The sequence below is a fragment of the Schistocerca cancellata genome, chromosome 1 (genome assembly GCF_023864275.1).
Source record: "Schistocerca cancellata isolate TAMUIC-IGC-003103 chromosome 1, iqSchCanc2.1, whole genome shotgun sequence".
Classification (NCBI taxonomy): Eukaryota; Metazoa; Arthropoda; class Insecta; order Orthoptera; family Acrididae; genus Schistocerca; species Schistocerca cancellata.
Window position 1 is genome coordinate 1,192,239,622 of NC_064626.1, and position 14,488 is coordinate 1,192,254,109.

A 14,488-nucleotide genomic window follows, 5' to 3' on the forward strand; every position below is an offset into this window, starting at 1 on the left:
TCCAAAAGGAACAATGATGTATGCAATTACATTACCAGAAGGAAAATGGCATTCATTACTCCACATTAAGGTTGTCTTAGCACAAAGAAGGCTGCACAATGCTGCAACTAAAACTTTTGATCACTTATACACAGTGACATAGAATGTCTGCCAGAAAGCAAAATAAAATTTGAAACCAAACTGAAAAAGTTTTTACTTGACAGCTCCCCCTATTCCGCACGAGAATTTCGATTATTGTAATGTGTAAAATGTGGTGGGTAGGAATCATTAACTCACACCTGCATATCTTTTAAAGAAGAAGAAGAAGAAGAAGAAGAAGAAGAAGAGCCTTAAAAATGTTCAGCAAGTAAGCACACTTAGAAATTAATTTGCAATATGAATGTAAAATGTCTCATTCTATATCTTTACGATTTATCGTGCAAAAATGATCCATGGAACATGGAACTCACTCACTTCCAGTTTTTCGGAAGACGTTTTAGGCAATTCACCTTGACTGAATGACTGGTACAGAATGTCTTCATCAAACAGCATGCTGTCATAGTCAACACTGTCTAGAGCTGTGGGTATTATGATTCCTCACTGAAATTGAATGCTGAAAATGTTTGCAAAATAAAGATAGAAACATCTTCATTGCGCGGTAGACATCTTATAACCAACCACAAGGAACTCAGTGGAATGTTTTATTTTTTTGTTAAAGCCTGTCATACCAACCAAACAATGATCTTGCTATACTCCCCAACATTATAACTCCACAACTAAGGCTTTTCCCTTGTCCTTAAGTCCACTTACTGGGGTTATCAACATATGTTCATCACACTTTATGCGGTGCCACTTTTGTTCTAGACACCAAGTTTAATTCCAAAATACGCATAAAAGGTTTCAGATATAAAGTCTGCTACATATATCCTTTGTTTTGAAGTCGTGAAACAGTGACAAATGAAGTAAAATACCTATGAATCTTTTTTTACTTTCTACAAATGGCACTGAGTTTTCTTTAATGGAGGAAAATATTACGTTGAAATTTCTCAAACAAGAAATAAAAATTTGTAACATTTATTTTTTGTGGAACAATCTTGATATGGTGAGGCTTAATTATTGTTTCAACACACACTATTAATGTATAAAACAGTCTTGCTTTCCTTGTTGAGTAATTCTAAGTAAAATCTCAAACTTCTGCCAATCACCTACACTGTCTTCACCAGACACAACTGACTGAATGAAAATATTGTCCATAACCATGAAAGTGTCAACCTGGCTGAATTCTCAAAGATATAAATTACAGAGTATATCAATAACGAGGGGGTGAAAAATCTTATAAAACATAGCATATTAAAGTCTTGTTTATCTAATTAACAAAATATCTTCTTACCTTTCCAAATCTCCAGTCTTACTGATCACATCTGATGCTGTGGTTTCTTGTGTAAAATTATTTATTTACAATAAAATAGATATGATATAATAAAACTTATCATTGCACTAGAAGCTAAAACTAACAATATGGATGTTCATATCCATGCAAAGAATGTTTTATCTTTTTTCTCCTCAGTGACAGCAGTACAACAAGATGAGTTAAAACTACACATTTACTTTAATATAAACAGTTCTAAATAATCTATGTTTTGTACACAGTGACTTAAAATGACTCAGTACAGAATAAAACGATGAAGCTGATGAAGCTCAGCAGTTACAATAATTGTACATGTAAATCGTCATTAAAAGACTTAAAAACCATTCACTTTCCCATGTAGGGAGCGCTTGCATTGTTTAGCTGGTGCAGGCCCATTGCTGATAGTAGAGTCTGTGGTGCATGGCCTCTTTTTTGCCGTAGATGTTTGGCTTGACATCCCATTGTGCCAAGGGCGAACCTACAAGAGTGAAAGTCATGTCAGACTATTACTGCTAAGCTTTATCTTTAGTTCTTAGCCAAGAGCCTGTATCAGTGTTTACATAACGTCACAATAAGAATACAGAAAAAAAAAATCAACCACCACAGATAGCAGATGGAAACTCATTGCAAAAGAAATCAACATTTCTTTAGAAATGTGAAGGAAAGCACTCATGGGTTTCGTTAAATTCATTCATTTAGCCATTGTGTTGCAAGATTCCATCAAGGAGAACCTTTACAGGTATGGAATGAGCCACAGTATACACTAACAAAAGGCAATCAGGTCAAAGAAATAATCTTTACACTGTATTAACAATAAACCGTCACTATTGCTTAGTGTTATATAAGCTTACACCAGGTTAAATTATGCTAGTATATTTGAAAGAAAAATGCTGCTTTGAAAAAACAACAACAACAACAACAACAACAACACTGCAACTTCATCAGTTATATCAAACAGCTACTGTTTGTCTTCTATTGTTAGCTTCATATCTACTGAATTACGAACCTTTTTTTTTTGGGGGGGGGGGTCCTATGCAAAATCGGTAAGTGGTTCTAAAGGTTCTACCAGTCTCTCATTGAGCAGTTTGGTGTGGCAGTAAACGATAGCTTAAGGAAAGCCAAAATATTAAATTTCAGCATCTATGAAATCCTTCATGCAGGAGAATCCTATAAACAAACCATTGTTTGATCATAACACAGGCTCCAGCATGGAGGACATAGTAATAGGCATCCGTGGCATATAGAAGCAACTGAAAGAGTAGAAAACAAATAAGTTGCCAGTTTCAGACGGACTCCCAATTTGGTTTTACAAGGAGTACTACACGGCATTGACCCCTTAATGAGCTTGTATTTATCGTGAATCTCTCCCCCCACCGCAAAGTCCCAAGCAACTTAAAAAAGCGCAGGTGCCTCCAGCATATATGAAGGGTACAGAATGTGCCCACAAAATTACATACCAACGTTCTTAAACTGGTTTGTAGAAGAATTCTTTAACACATTCTCAGTTCAAATATAATACGTTTCCTTGAGATGGTAAGCCGCGCGGTCTGAGGCACCTTGCCACAGTTCATATTGTTTCTTAGCTATACCCCGACATTCTTATACCATGTGACATGCTCGTAATGTTCAGCACTGGTCTTGTAATGAGATACTGCCAGGTTCTCTTTCTTTTCTATGGAAATTATCTTAGAATTATGCACACTTAAACAGAGCTGCCATTCATTACCCCAACTGGAAATATTTGCCAAATCTTTCTACGATTCCTTACAACTGTCCAATGACAATACCTTCCTATACACAACTTCAGCACCAGTGAACAAGATTAGAATGTGTTGATCCTGCTAGATAAATCTTTTATATATATTGAAAACATTAGAGGTACTATTACGCTTCCTTGGGGCCATTGGCTGTTACGTTTGTTTTTGTGGAATTGCCACTGTCCAGTATAAAGTACTGGATTCTAAAAAAAAAAGTTCAAGTGGCACTGAGCACTATGGGACTTAACTGGATTCTATAAGCCAAATATACCTAAAGCTGATGTCATATTTACAGAGATACACTATATAATCATATCTTGGTTAGTAGTTCATCTATTGTTTGCAAGATGTATGTAAATAAACCAAGCTGGGTTTCACATGACTCTTTTTTTTCTTAATCTCTGCTGGTTACATTACAGTGCTTGTTTTCCTCCAAGAACATCATAATTTTTGAGCTTGGGATCTCTAGGATCTTGGAACAGAAGGATGTTAGCGATAATGGTCTATAATTCCAGGCATCACAACTGACCTGTGCTCTTTACCAGTAATTTAGGACTTTAGTTGTGCTAGGGATTCTCAATAAATATGAGCTAGGATAGGAGCCGATTTTGTGGCATATTTGACATAAAATCTAGCTGAAATTATGTCTGGGACTTATCCCTTGACTGCTTGAAGTAGCATTAATTGTTTTTCCAATACTGCACATTGTTAATATTTATATTATACTCATTTGTGTGTGCAGCAGTCAACCATTAATACAGTAGTATCTAAATGCTTGAATACATTTTTAAATGCAGAATTTAGATTTTCTGCTCTCTGTCTGCCTTTCATCAGAGCTCCATGATCTTACTTGGATCATTCCAGTGACTACCACAGAAGACTGAGTTGACCAGCTTCCTCAGAGAATTTCGAGAAAGCTCATAACCTACAGCATTGTCCCCACAACTGACTGAGGCCCCCTGGTTCTGAACCAAATGTACATTAGGTTTTTTTTTAATTTAAGTGACTGTCTTTTCAGTTCACATAATAATAGTGGCAGGAGACCCCGAAGTGTTAGTATATGACCCAAAGGAATACAGATATGCCTATAGGTGAAAAGATGAAAATCCTAATGGTCAATTGCTGAAGCATTCTTAACAAAACGATGGAGTCTGAAGTACTCCTAAAATGAAATAGAGCTCACTTAATAAATGTTACAGAAAGTTGGGTAAAAACAAAACTGCCTGCAGTGAGGTTTTTAGGGCAAATCTAAGTGTACGAGGTGCGACAATCAAGTAATGAGACTGTTTTTTTTTTTTTTTTTTGGGGGGGGGGGGGGGGTGCTTACCATTTTATTCAAGTTTAGTGCTGTCTCCTTCAAAGTATTTCTCTTCTGATGGCACACACTTTTTCCAGTGCTTCTGCCATTGATTGTAACATTTCTGGAACTCATCTTCTGTAATATCCTCGAAGACCCTCGTCATGGCTTTTTGGACACCTTGATTTGTTTGAAAATGGTGTCCCTTGACCACCGTTTTGACTCTTGCAAATAGAAAAAAGTCACACAGAGCGATATCTGGTGAATAAGGTGGCTGTGGTAGTACTGAAATTTGTTTTGAGGTTAAAAATTGCTGTACTGACAGAGCAGTATGGGATGGCACATTATCGTGATGCAGAATCCAATTATCAGCAATGTTGGCACGGACACAAAGACCTCTTTTACGAAGTTTTTCTAAAATTTCTTTGGAGTAATATTGGTTAAGTGTTTGTCCAGGAGGCACCCATTCTTTATGAACAATTCCCTTGGAATCAAATTAGCACACAAGCATATGCATTTCACTTTTGACTTCGACATGCAAGCTTTTTTTTGGTCTGGGTGATCCCATTGTGAGCTTTGCCCTTTTGTCTCTGGACCGTACTGGCGGGGGGTATTTTGCTCTAACAGATCGGCTGCCACATTTTTCCATGTTTCTCGCTGTTGTGGTGTGAGATTTTTGGGGACCATTTTTGCACAAATCTTTCTCATACCAAGATCTTCAGTTATCATTAAACGAACCATTTCTTGATTGATGTTCAGTCCTGCTGCAATCATTTTCATGGATAATCTTCAATCAGAATGTACGAGTTCACGCACCCTGACCAAGTTGACATCCGTCCATGAGGTTGATGGTCATCCACTGTGGTCTCATCTTCAACATTCGTTCTGTCTTCACTAAACATTTTATGCCAATGAAAAACTTGAGCTCTTGACATAACATCCTCTCCAAAAGCCTTCTGAAGCTTACCGTAAGTTGTCGTCGCGTTTTCACCCAATTTAACGCAAAACGAAATGGCATACCGTTGTGTAATATTATGCGGTTCCATATCTGTGACAAGAGACACAAACACGTGTTAACTTATTACAGCACAACTCACGACTGAGCAGTTGCATCGATGTGCCGCTTGGACTAGAAGCAGCTTATAGACCAAGGTCAAAGATATTGCGCCTACGCAAGCTTGCAGGGTTGCCACATCTTGCAAAGAAAATCAGTCTCATCACTTTATTATCATACCTCGTACATTAATAAGATAAGTGTTGTGACAGTGCCACGACATTTAACAGTGCCGCCACGACAGTACGCGCAAATGGTGATAGAGGCGCTCCGCAACTCGGCTGAGCGCGGGAGCGCCACCTAGCTATGAACGGCGCCAGCCGCATGTCACGGCACGGCAGTCGAATGAGAGATACTGAGTTGTTGTCATGTAACCAGCTACTGTTTCTAAGTGAGTGTGTCTGAATATCCACACAATTATTGGTGATTAAAGGTCATAACACTTTTTGGGGATGAGGTCGGATATTTTCACTGCGTTGTGGATTTGTGTGTTCATGATGGGGCAGACATGGAACAGCTTATGCAAGCGCTCATTGAACAACAAACACAGCTGACGGCTGCTACTCCTTCAGGCACAACAAACACAGCTGACGGCTGCTTTCAGGCGTTGTCGACGTCGCTTACTCATTGTCTGTCTTCCTTTTCTCCTCCTCTATTCCCTCCTTACGACGAGGCCGCTGAAGACTCGGAGGATTATGAGAAGTGTCTGCGGCAACACTTCTTGGCTTTTGGTGTTGTCGATGCTCCTATGTGTAAGTCGTTATTTCTATCTTGGATTTCCCCAGCATCTATCGGCTGCTATCTCAGTTCGCCCCTCTGCGGGAACCTGCCTCCCTGTCCTTCTAAGAAATGTGTGACTTACTGTCTAACTATTACCGCAAAAACACCCACGTCGTTGCCGCCCGCATGGCGTTCTACCGGTGTCGTAAACAGCCCCATCAATCTTACCGGGCTTGGGCGGCGGAACTACACGGTCTGAGTAGGAAATGTCAGTTTGTCACGGACACTCATCATGAGTCTTATGCTGATTCAATGGTTAGGGATGCTATTCTACACCTTGCTCCTGATAAAGAAGTTCGGCAACGCGCCCTACAACTGCCAAACCTGACGTTGTCGGAAGTTCTAAGCATCGCTCAATCCTTTGAAGTGTCTCACGCTGCTGGCGCGCAAATAGACGCGTGGTGTGATGTAGGTGCTGTACAGTCAAATTTCAACACGGACAATTTGCCTGTTTCTCAGGAGATCGAAGATGTGGCGGCGGTTCACTCGCGTAAACAACGTCGCGTTGGGCCGCAACACTCGCAGCGAAAACAGCAACCACAGAAGCAGGTTCGTTCCACACTTCCTTCTTGTCCACATTGTTTTGTACAGCATGACAGGGCTGCGTGTCCAAAACGTTGGGCCACGTGTAATTCATGTAGGAAAAAAGGCCACATTGCTTCTGTGTGTCAGTCCCCTAAAGTTCCTGTCGACTAGGACAAGGCATCGGACATGGATGTTAACTGTGAGCTTTCTCAAACAAATAAGTTGTTTGTTACTGTTCATGTTCTGGATAATGACATTCGCATGCAAGTGGACACTGGCTCTGCAGTAACTCTCATTAATTCTCGCACGTATTTGGAGTTGGGCTCCCCTCCCTTGTCTCCAGTTACGCGAAATCTGAGAACTTATAATAAACACAAAATTTCTATCATTGGCCAGTTTGATGCTTCCACTGCCTACAAGTCTGTTGTTAGGCCCCTCACGTTTTATGTGGTGGATCATGCAGGCACTGAAAACCTGTTCGGTTATGATGCTTTCCAGTTGTTCGGGTTCTCCATTGATGATGATGTGCACCTCATATCTGAGGATATTCTGTATCAACAGCTGGATGGATTGTGTTCTGAATTTTCGTCCGTGTTCTCTGCTGGTCTGGGTCGTGCCAAGGATTTTGAAGCCCACATTACTCTTAAACCTACAGCTCGCCCTAAGTTTTTTCGGGCACGCCCTATTCTGGTGGCATTGCGTGCACCTGTCAAGGCTGAGATAGACAGGTTAACAGCTTCAGGGATTCTCCTTCCTGTTACCTCCAGTGAATGGACATCGCCAATCGTGGTGGTTTCTAAACCCAATGGGAGTCTGCGATTGTGTGGTGATTTTAAAGCCACCGTCAATGCTCAGAGCCTCATTGACACTTATCCTCTCCCCCGTCCTGAGGAGTTATTTACCAAGCTCGCTGGGGGCCAGTTCTTTTCCAAACTTGACTTATCGGAGGCGTACCATCAGTTGCCGTTGGATGCTTCTTCTAAAGAATTTCTCGTCATCAACACTCCTTGTGCGTTGTATCAGTACCAGCGGTTACCATTTGGCGTCGCTAGCGCGCCAGCCATTTTTCAGCGGTTTTTGGAACAGCTCACGGCTTCCGTTCCCGGCTGCATAAACTAGCTGGATGACATTGTTGTCATGGGGGCCTCCACCGAGGAGCACCTTCGCAATTTGGGTTCACTGTTTCGGGTTTTGCATTCGGCTGGGTTGAAGTGCAATCTGGACAAGTACCAGTTCTTCCAACCCTCCATTGTGTATCTTGGTTTCCACTTGTCCCGTGAGGGTATACATCCTCTACGTCAGCACGTTGCGGCCATTAACGCTCTACCCCGGCCGTCTACGGTCAAAGAACTTCAGGCGTTTCTAGGCAAGATTGCTTATTATCACAAATTCATTCCATCCGCAGCGGCGGTAGCTCATCCTCTGCAGCAGCTGTTACGCAAATACGTCGCTTTCTGTTGGTCCGACGAGTGTGAGCAGGCTTTTGTCCGCCTGAAGGCTCATTTGCAGTCGGCGCCTTGTCTTGCCACATTCCGTCCGGGTCAGCACTTGGTTCTGGCGACTGACGCATCACAGTATGGCCTAGGGGCTGTTCACGCCCATCGGTATGAGGATGGGTCAGAACGACCCATCGCCTATGTTTCCAAGACCCTCAACGATGCGCAACGGCGTTACTCTCAAATCGAAAAGGAGGCGCTCGCTATCATTTATGCCCTAAAAAATTTCAGCGTTTTTTTGTATGGTTCTAAGTTTCACCTCATCACCGACCACAAGCCGCTGGTCTCACTGTTCAGCCCACCGCGTCGCTTCCAGATAAGGCAGCTCACCACCTGCAACTTGGGCCTTATACTTGTCTCGTTTTCACTATGAGATTCACTATCGCCCCACGGCCCAGCACGCCAACGCTGACGCATTGTCGCGATTGCCGATGGGCCCTGACCCGGTTTTCGATCGTGATGAACTACTCTGTTTCCACATTGATGAGGAAGAAAGTCGTGCGGTCGAGGGTTTTCCACTTACAGGTTCGCAGGTTGCGTCGGCTACTGCGCGGGACCCGGTCCTGCGCCAGGTGATCGGTTTTGTTGAACGGGGTTGGCAGGACAGGACCAAGGGCCGGGCATCGGATCCCCTTCGCAACTACCATGCCTTGCGCCTTCGTCTGTCTGTTCATGATGGTGTTGTTCTTGTGGCCACGGTAGGCGCCTCTCCACGGGTCGTGGTGCCAGCCTCTCTTCACAAATATGTTCTCAAACTGTTGCATGAAGGCCATTGGGGGATTTCTCGGGCTAAGTCCCTGGCCCGCAGGCACGTTTATTGGCCCGGTTTTGATTCGGACATCGCCCACATGGTTGCTGCGTGTGGTCAGTGTGCTCAACAACTGGCTGCACCTCGTACGATGCCCTCTCCGTGGCCTGATCCGGCGTAGCCATGGGAACGGGTGCACGCTGACTTTGCCGGCCCCTTCCTCGGTACTTATTGGCTACTGTTGATTGACGCCTTCTCGAAGTTTCCGTTTGTTGTTCGATGTCCGTCGCTCACCACTGCGGCGACGACGCTGGATTTGTCCAAAATCTTTGCGCTAGAAGGTCTTCCATCCACGATCGTCACGGACAATGGCCCTCAGTTCTCTTCGCAGGCCTTCCGTGATTTTTGTACTGGACAAGGGATTCATCATGTTACAGCACCGCCCTTCCATCCGCAATCGAATGGGGAGGTTGAGCGCCTTGTCCGCACTTTCAAAAGCCAGATGAAAAAATTCCTTAGTGATTTTTCCACAGATGACGCTCTGCTGCAATTTCTGAGTTCTTATTGCTTCACGCCTCTGGGTGATCGCAGCCCTGCTGAACTCTTGCATGGCCGCCAACCGCGCACTCTACTGCACCTGCTTCACCCTGTCAGGCCTTGTGCTGTGTCCCCTAGTGTGGGAAAATACTCGGTGGGTGCTGACGTGTGGGCACGTAGGTATGGATCTCGCCCTAAATGGATTCCAGGGATGGTCAAGGCTCTTCGCGGCCGCCAGCTTTGTGTAATACGTACGGACGACGGCATGGTTGTTCGCCATTACGACCAGATGCGCCCACGAGTGGTGGCCACGCCGGTGCCACCGCCCCTTCTTTCGCCTCCACCGGCCCGAGAAGCCCGTCCTGTCGCTGCTGCCGATCTACCGTACGTGTTGATGCAGCCAACGTCGCTACCGTTTCCGAGTACGCCACAACCGGCCCCAGTCGCGACGCTGCCTTCTCCGGGACCCATCCCGCTGGAGCACACCCCCAGGTCCATGACGCCTATGGATGCTGCTCCGGAGTTTTCATCCATCATCTCGTCCAGAAGGCACGTTCCATGCACGAGCTTCCGTCCTGGACATTTTCGACCATACTCTCGTGTCTCTCCGCAGGATCTTCTCGGGGCCTCACGAGAGGCCATGGATGCCTCCGCACTGTCCATGTCTCCAAGGAAGTGAGTGTTTTTTTTTTCCAAGGGGGAAAAAGTATTGTGACAGTGCCACGACATTTAACAGTGCCGCCACGACAGTACGCGCAAACGGCGATAGAGGCGCTCCGCAACTCGGCTGAGCGCGGGAACACCACCTAGCTACGAACGGCGCCGGCCGCATGTCACGGCACGGCAGTCGAATGAGAGATACTGAGTTGTTATCATGTAACCAGCTATTGTTTCTATGTGAGTGTGTTTGAATATCCACGCAATTATTGGTGATTAAAGGTTATAACAATAAGCTATTATTTGTTGCAGTAGAGAAGAAACTTATTTCTAGCAAGATATAACTACAAGCTGCAAGCGAAATTGTTGGGGCAAAACTCAGTACCATAGGTGCGCATAAACTTAGAATTTGGTCCTTCTGTCTATTATCAGACTAACTCCAATTATAACTGAAAATGTCAGAGGAAATCTCAGCTTGGTAGTACATGTATCCCCCAATCGTGTGTAATCATTGGCAGACATTTAAACATTAAAAAATCAATTAAGATATTTATAGTACTAGTGGTGGACATAAGACATCCCTTGAAACAATACTAAATACTTTCATTAAAAACTAATTAATACTGATACTTTATGGCATCCCAGATTTTTCAAAGTCTTCCTGGTAAAATACACTTTCTCCCAGGTAAAAATACACTACACACTGTGTGAAAGTACATTCTTCCCGTGTGAAGTGACAATATACTTTCCAATGGAGCTGTAAAACTTATCAGTCCTTTGAATGTTAAAGATTTTATAAATTGGCGTAGAAATACCTGGCAATTTAGAAAATGAAACCCATCAAAAAACAATGTGTTTTGGAAAGATTTTTGTTGTGCAACAACATGCGTATTTTTGCATTATGGAGCTAGAAATATGAATTCCACCAATCACAGCTTCTGAAGCACTGAGACTGAGATTGCAATCTCGCCAGCCAATGACAGTAGAAATTCAGGACATAGAACACGTGATGAAGTGGGCCAACAGAACATCACTGTTAAATAGGGCACGCACACACAAACAGGAAGAGTTAATGCTTTAAATTAATATACACACAATATAGGTACAAGCTTCAGACACGTAGCGTAGTCAGACAATAGCAAGTGTGAATACACGAACAGGAAAAGCTAATGGTTTAAATTAATATATACAGTGTTGCTACAAGAAAAGCAAAGCTTTCACATATAATGTTGGTCTCTAAGGCCAATACACTGCAAGAGAAACTAAGCTGTCATATATAATGTTGGTCTTTAATGTGTGTATTACATTTTAAGATATATCACACAAATGAGCCAGTAAAATTTTTAATAACGACATAAATGTCTGATCTTCTGGGCTTGGAATTCTTCTAAATGGCTCGTCATCAAAGAGCTGATTTTTAAATGAGAGTCCCAGATTCCCAGTGAAGTAGGCCTCGACCTGACAATAAGCTTTTCAATGTTGTTTTCGGGATGTAAATTTTCTTGGAGTACCAGTACTTTGTTACCTCATGCTTCGTTCTTTGTTATGGCATAATGCAATACATGCTACAAGATGAAAACGTACACTTGAAATGCACCAAACAGTTGAAACTAGCCAATTTCTTCAGCAAACCGACAAAAATAACTTCAGATGTTTTTTATTCCAGTCTTTGACCACAATATCAATTACCATGCTCAGATTTTTTCTACACCATGTCCTAAAGTGATAAGGCCGTAATGGCTTTAGGACCTAGTGTAGAAAAAATCTGAGGATGGTCATTACGGACTGAAACTGTTCATCGTCAAAAGAATTGATATTGTGATCAAAGACTGGAATAAAAAACATTTGACAGTACTGGATCACTGTTCGTATACGCAACTATGTCGCAGCTGGTGAAAAATAACTTCATTGTTCTGCAAGGCAATTAATGCTTCACGGTCAGAAAGGTGGAAATAAAATAAAATCTGAAACTAATAACGTATTTCAGCCATCTGTAATTATATGAATGTATTTTAAGTCAGATGATAGCTCCCAGCAACACAAATCCATTTTTTTTGTTTTTTTTTTGTCGACGTGAGTGCAATAAACAAAGAGGAAACAGCAAAATCACTAAATGTAAACACGGGTCACATGGAGATTACTCACTTCTCTATTATAACTGAGACTTCTCTGCGCATCAGCCCCGTATCTACGATATTTCCGAACCGGGACAATACTAGATAGTGGCGTCCCTCGAGCTCAATGAGATAGGACGTCAAAAATTAAAAAAAATTCAAATTTTCAAAAATATGTTCAGTTTGTAGTGCACATCTTTCTGAAGACTCTGATGCATGAAACGTGTGTTCAAGGAAATGTAGGACACATTATTTGGTCTTAAGTGTGCCAAAGCGCAGTGCCACGCCTCTTCACACGGCAGTCTTCTATCGCATGTCACTGTATTTCCCTGCTCTCCCTCTCTTGTGACTGCTTACACAGCCAACAGCCACGTTTCTGTAGCCCCAGGAGTGGAAGATGATACTACTCAACTCTATTCAACTGCTCTTGCGCATGTTCCCGCTCGCAACCGCTAAAACGAATCTAATGTTAACAGTTGTGGCGTCACGCTCATCGGAGGCAATTTGTTGTTACGAAGCATTGCGTAGTCTTCCTAAAGCCTTTGACTCATTTTGCTGTTGGCAGACACTTGTATGAGCACTGTGTTTTGTTGTTGTATGTGGCGTATTTCCTTTCCAATTTAAGTTTTAAGTTTTATTGCTGCAGTATTATTGTACAGTAGCATGATACAGTAATATCCTTTGTTTCAGAATTGGTTCTTACCATTCAAAATTACAAAAATTTAACTGAAAAAAATGACAAATTCCTGAAATTAAAAAAATTCCTGGAATTAAAAAAATTCCTGAGCTTTCCCCGGATCTCCCGGTTTGTATATATCCTGTACATTCCATCCTGGATTTTCCATTTTCCATTGTCTGGCACATACAACATCTATGAGATTGCCAATGTCTTAGTGAAGTTCAAAATTAAGTGTGGACTTCAATGCTAGATGTTTTTAGTAGTTTCCACAATGAAAGTCTGTCTTGAAATTTGGCAGAAAATCCAAGGAGATTCTGGTCATATGAATGGTACACCAGAGCCATGACATAAGCAATACCTTCACTGCACTATACCAAGGTTATATTACCAAAGACAGTGCCATTAAAGTGGAGTTACTAAAGATGGTCTTCTGAAATTCCTTCACCAAAGAAGATGAAGTAAATATTCCAGAATTTAAATCAAGAACAGCTGTCAACAGGAGTAAATCAAAAACAGATATCCCTGGAGTAGTGAAGAAAACAGAATCATTTAATAAAGGCCACTGCTGATTCAGATGTATTCCAATTAGGTTCCTTTCAGAGTACGCTGATATAATAGGCCCGTACTTGGGAATCATATACAACCACTCACTCAATGAAAGATCCATACATAAATATTGGGAAGCTGCACAGGTCATGTCAATAGTCAAGAAAGGAAACAGGAATAATCCACTGAATTACAGACACACATAACTAAAATGGATTTGCAGTAGTATTATGAAACATATACTGTGTTCACAAATTATGAATTATCTCGAAGAAACACCTATTGACACAGCCAGCATAGAACCAGAAAAAAAAAAAAAAAAAAAAAAAAAAAAAAAAAAAAAAAAAAAAAAAAAAAAAATCTTGTGAAACACAACTAGCTCTTTATTCAGACAAAGTAATTAGTGCTGTTGACAGGGGGGATCTCAAATTGATTCCATATTTATAGACTTCCAGAAAGCATTTAACATTGTTACTCACAAGCAACTTCTAATCAAACATGTATCTATGGAGTAATTCCTCAGTTGTTCATGACTGTTCATTCTGTACGTCGTCTTTCTGCTGTAAGCTGCTGTGTCGTCGTAACTGCCGTCTGCTTCACGCCTGCTGTGCAGCGAGCTACCTTAATTTAAGTATTAACTGTATTTTTCTTACTTGTCACTTCTTCTTCCGTGTGTATTTGCTTTTAGGAAGCTTTAATTGTCTGGTGCTATTAATAGTGTTCCATAGATTTCGTGTTTGTTTTGAATACAGTCAGAGAGAGTCCCTTTAGTCAGCCATAGTCAGTGTCAGTGTCGTCGTAACTGCCGTCTGCTTCACGTCTGCTGTGCAGCGAGCTACCTTAATTTAAGTATTAACTGTATTTTTCTTACTTGTCACTTCTTCTTCCGTGTGTATTTGCTTTTAGGAAGC

General features: G+C 42.0%; 1 protein-coding gene across 1 annotated transcript in view; it reads right to left on the reverse strand.

Annotated features, from left to right (window-relative positions):
- Window positions 1-1,108: 1,108 nt before the first annotated feature.
- The window catches only part of LOC126094498 (uncharacterized), a 146,839-nt gene continuing 133,459 nt past the window's right edge, over window positions 1,109-14,488 (reverse strand). Inside the window, exon 6 of the mRNA XM_049908911.1 lies at window positions 1,109-1,865. Coding sequence (XP_049764868.1) covers window positions 1,722-1,865 — 144 coding nt within the window. The 3' untranslated portion in view covers window positions 1,109-1,721. The remainder of the gene's footprint in view (window positions 1,866-14,488) is intronic.